The 5,111-nt window shown below is 53.1% G+C and overlaps 1 protein-coding gene across 1 annotated transcript; it reads left to right on the top strand.

The window, feature by feature from the left end:
• Window positions 1–303: 303 nt before the first annotated feature.
• LOC106780328 lies at window positions 304–4,640 on the top strand. The gene is made up of 2 exons (XM_014668606.1): window positions 304–4,506; window positions 4,548–4,640. The coding sequence occupies exons 1-2, from the start codon at window positions 304–306 to the stop codon at window positions 4,638–4,640; spliced, it is 4,296 nt and encodes a 1,431-aa protein (XP_014524092.1).
• Window positions 4,641–5,111: the final 471 nt, after the last annotated feature.

The raw sequence follows: 5,111 nt of genomic DNA, 5'->3' as shown, positions 1-5,111 counted from the left end.
ATCGGCCCATCAGGAAAACTATAAATAGGGGGCAAAGGTAAGAGGTAGGTGATTTTTCTTGAATGCTCATTAATGTCCTTTTCTCTTTCTATCTCTACCTTGATTGAAGAGGAACTTGCATACTGACTTGAGCGTCGGAGTATCATTAGCAGGTACCCGGACGCTCGGATAAGGAAGAACGATCCACCCAGAGAAGTGACGGAAGACCGGACGGATCGAAGTGGGAAATTGTGCAAGGGAGTTTGGACTGAAGACTGACCGGAACATTTTGGCGCCCACCGTGGGGCCGGAGGATTATACCCAATGGTGACCACAAGGAACACGAACGCGGAGGATCAGTCGGAGATGTTGAGGCTGATGGAGCAGAGAATGATGGAGATGCAGCGAAAGCATGAGGAAGAGATGGCCGCGGTGAGGGCCGAATGTTTGGCCCAGATCGCTAAGGCTAAGAGAGGAGGAGACGGAGGCGAGCAGGGTGAGGGAGCAGGTGAGAAGCGGACGCCGCTGGAGGGGGAGAATAGTAGCGCCCACGCCGAGGGAAGAGAGGAGCGGGGGAACAAAGATAGTCAATCACTAGTTAAGGTGGAGGAGTCGAGTGCAATGGTGCCGTTCGTGCGGGAGATAATGGAAGTCCACATATCGGAGCAATTTGTACCGCCACAATTCAAGATGTATGACGGAACGTCTGACCCGAACGCCCACGTTAAATCATTCATCAATGCCATGACCTTCCGAACCGGATGCGATGCCATTTGGTGCAGAGCGTTCTCTCTGTCTCTGGAAGGAGAAGCTTTGGAATGGTTTAACTCACTGCCGGTTAATTCCATTGAAAATTTCAAGAGTTTAGGAGAAATGTTCAAGAGGCAGTTCGCCGCAAGCAGTATGGAGGATGTGACGGTTGTAGACTTGATGAACTTGAAGCAGGGTAAGGAAGAGTCTCTCAAGTCCTTTATGGATCGATATCAGAAAACGGTTCGCAGAGTTAAGGGCCTAAGTTTAGAATTAGCCCTACATTACGTGATGCCTGCATTGAGACCAGGCCCTTTCAAAGACAGCGTGTGCCGGAATCCCCCCATTACCATGGAGGAGTTAAGGAAACGGGCGGCCGATGAAGCTCGGGTTGAAAACATGAAACAAAACTATAGGCGAGAACAGCAAGAAGCTAAGGCGGAGAAGGGGGATAATCGGAAAGCTGAAGGTCAAGGAATTAAACCGAACGGACCCAGACTCAGAGAAGGGCCGAGGGGCCCCAGATTCCCACATTACACTCCTCTCAACGCCCCCAGAGCTCGGATATTGCAGGAGGCGTTGAGCACCCAAATCCTGCCGGCACCTCAAAAGCGACCCACACCGCAGGGGGCAGATATGAGTAAACGATGTCTATATCACCAAAATTCTGGACACGATACAGAAGATTGCGTAACATTGAAGGATAAGATTGAGGAACTCATCCGAATGGGACGACTTCAACAGTACGTTAGAAGGGAGGAGGTCCGCCGAACGGAGGAACCGTCTAGAAGAGAACACTCTTACACAAGACCGGCTAGTCCGACCCGAAGCAGCAGGAGGGAGGCGAACTACCGGACATATGATCGTCCGTCTAGAGATCAGGGGAGAAGGACGGACGGAAGGCAGAGGAGTCGCAGTAGGGACACTTCGAGGGGACCCTTAAGAGGAACGATAAACACCATCTCTGGAGGATTCGCGGGAGGAGGGTCCACTTCGTCTGCCAGAAAGAGAAGTATCAGGGCGCTGAGGTCCATACACGCGGTCGACGTCCGAAAAAGGTCAATGCCGCCCATCACCTTCTCGGACGAAGATTTTCACGCCCCCGATCCTGACCAGGACGACCCAATGGTTATCAACGTTGAGATAGCCCGGTACGGAGTAAATAGGGTGTTGGTGGACCAGGGAAGCTCCGTTAACATACTATATTGGAGAACGTTCCTTCAGATGGACGTTTCTGAGGACCTTATCGTCCCCTACGACGAGCAGATTGTAGGATTCGCCGGGGAACGGGTGGACACGAAGGGCTATATCGACCTCAACACCCGTCTGGGTACCGGGCGGGAGAGCGAGGAGATGAAAGTGAGGTTCATACTGGTGGATGCAACCACCGCTTACAATGTCCTGTTAGGACGGCCGTGTCTTAACGCATTCGGGGCGATCGTTTCCACCCCCCACTTAACGATGAAGTATCCAACTAGGCGAGGAACCATTTGTACGGTAAGAGCCAACCAGAAGACAGCTCGCGAATGTTATGCAGCCGGTCTTCGTATGTACACGAAGGAAGTGAAGCGGAAAGTAAGTCGGTCTGAGGTCGCTTTGGCTGACCTCGATCCGCGAACTAATATTGACGATCGGCTGGAACCGGTGGGGGAAACCCAACCCATATTGATAGGAACTAAGGCCAACCAAACCACCACTATAGCAAGAGGGCTGCCTGAGGTTATCGAAAAGGAGCTACGGAATATGCTATGGAAAAATCAAGACCTGTTCGCATGGATGGCAGCAGATATGCTAGGGATACATCCGTCAGTGATGTCCCACAAGTTATCGTTGTACAAGGATGCCCGTCCGGTCTCCCAGAAGAAGCGAAAGATGGGAGACGAGAAGAGAAGGGCGGTGGAGGAAGAAGTGAGAAAGCTGAAGGAGGCGGGGTTCGTCAAAGAAGTGACGTACACGACGTGGCTAGCTAATGTGGTCATGGTCAAAAAGGCGAACGGAAAGTGGCGGATGTGCACGGATTACACAGACCTGAATAAGGCGTGCCCTAAGGACTCTTACCCTCTGCCGAGCATAGACAATCTCGTGGACGGCGCATCCGGACATAAGATACTCAGCTTCTTAGACGCATACTCCGGATACAATCAAATCCCGATGCACTATCCCGACCGGGAAAAGACAGCCTTCATGTCGGACCGAGCGAACTATTGTTACGAAGTGATGCCGTTCGGACTAAAGAACGCAGGCGCCACTTACCAGAGACTGATGGATAGAGTCTTCGCCAAACAGATTGGGCGATGCATGGACGTGTACATCGACGACATGGTGGTACGGTCGCCCGACGAACAAAGTGACCTGCGTGACTTAGAGGAGGTCTTCGGCGAAGTCCGAAGGTACGGAATGAGGCTGAATCCGGCGAAGTGCACTTTTGGAGTATCCGGAGGCAAATTTCTTGGCTTCATGCTGACATCCCGGGGGATCGAGGCCAACCCTGACAAGTGCGAGGCCATTCTGAAGATGCCGAGCCCGGCGACCTTGAAAGATATCCAAAGGTTGGTCGGGCGCCTCACGGCATTGTCCCGGTTCATCCCGAAACTGGCCGAGCGAGCAAGGCCGATCATGAGGAAGATGAAGAAGGAAGCTTCTAATAAGTGGGATGACGACTGTGACCAAGCCTTTGCCCAGGTAAAAGGAATCTTGATGAACCCGCCAGTAATGAATCGCCCGGATGAAGGAGCGGAGTTACACGTCTACTTAGGGGTTTCGGACGCGGCCGTAAGTGCCGTCTTGATCCAGGAGCTTCCCGTACCAAAGTTGGTTTATTTCGTTAGCCGCACACTGCAGGACGCCGAGACTCGATATCGGCAAGTGGAAAAGGTGGCGTTGGCCCTACTTCATGCCGCGCGGAGGCTGCGACCCTACTTTCAGAGTCATCAGGTGGTTGTCCGAACCAACCATCCTCTCTCGAAGGTCCTGCGGAAGCCCGACCTGGCTGGACGAATGGTGGCATGGGCAATAGAGTTATCCGAATTTGGGATGCGCTATGAACCCAGGGGTTCCATAAGAGGGCAGCACCTCGCAGACTTCGCTGCGGAGATACCACCGACGGGAAGCGACCTCTGGAGCTTGTACATCGACAGGGCGTCCGGTAAGAATGCAAGTGGGGCCGGTATCGTCCTCGAGGGGCCGAACGGTTTCCTCTTAGAGCACTCCCTTTTGTTCAAGTTCAAAACATCCAATAACCAGGCGGAATATGAGGCCTTGGTGGCGGGCTTGGAGTTGGCCAAGGATATGGGAGCTAAAAAATTGGTCTGTCGAACCGATTCACAGTTGGTGGTTGGACAGATGAACGGAAAATTCCAAGTAAAAGAGGACCACCTTTCCAAGTATTTCCATAAAGCCTTCGCGCTTATGTCAGAATTCGAAGAAGCAGATATCCGGCACATTCCCCGGGAGCAAAACACGAGGGCAGACATGTTATCCAAACTGTGTTCCGGCAAGGACAAGGGGCAGTTAACGACGGTTATCCGGCAGATTCTCCTTCAGTCGTCCGTCGAATGTCATGCGATTATCACGAATGCCGCCGACTGGAGGGGCGAGATTAGGGAGATGATGAAGAAGCAGGACGATGGAGGCACCCTCCGGACAGAAGAGGCAAAAAGGATAGCTCGTTTCTTACTGATAGGCAACGACATGTATAGGAGAGGATTCTCTACCCCCCTGCTCAAGTGTATATCCCGGGAAGAAGGACAGTACATGATGGATGAGCTCCACAACGGAGTTTGCGGTTTTCATTCGGGGCAAAGGACTTTGAAGGCCAGGATCATAAGAGTCGGCTATTATTGGCCCACTATGGAAGAAGACTCCCGCGTATTCACCAAGAAATGCTTACGGTGCCAAGCGCACGCCAATGACCTCCGGGCCCCGCCCCATCTTTTACCGTTCGGACCACCATAATAGGTCATCGCGAGTTCCGAAATCCGAGGTAAACTCGTCGACGTCGGGGGAGGCCCAACGATACCCCCGAATCCGCGGCCATCCACCGGCCGGTTCCGCCAGCTCCGGATCAACCCGAATCCCACCCTTCAACAGAAAAATGGCAATGCCGTTTGTCAGTCGATCGGCCTCAGGAGAAGGGGGCATCTCGTCCTCGTCATTAGAATTGGCTTCCAAGAAGGATGACGACACCGTATCAGGGGAAGACACCCTTCTCCCTACATCAATCGGCGGCTCCCCCACTACCGCGACCCCAGACGGACCCGCCGCGACACCGCCTGCTCCACTGGTCACCTCTGCCCCACCAGCCCCACCGCGACCCGATGATTCCTCGGAGGAGTAAAGGCTAACTACTACCATTTTATTACCTAGTTCGTGGAAGTCGAAGA

The sequence above is a fragment of the Vigna radiata genome, chromosome 2 (genome assembly GCF_000741045.1).
Source record: "Vigna radiata var. radiata cultivar VC1973A chromosome 2, Vradiata_ver6, whole genome shotgun sequence".
Classification (NCBI taxonomy): domain Eukaryota; kingdom Viridiplantae; phylum Streptophyta; class Magnoliopsida; order Fabales; family Fabaceae; genus Vigna; species Vigna radiata.
This window is presented reverse-complemented; position numbering and strand designations above follow the sequence as displayed.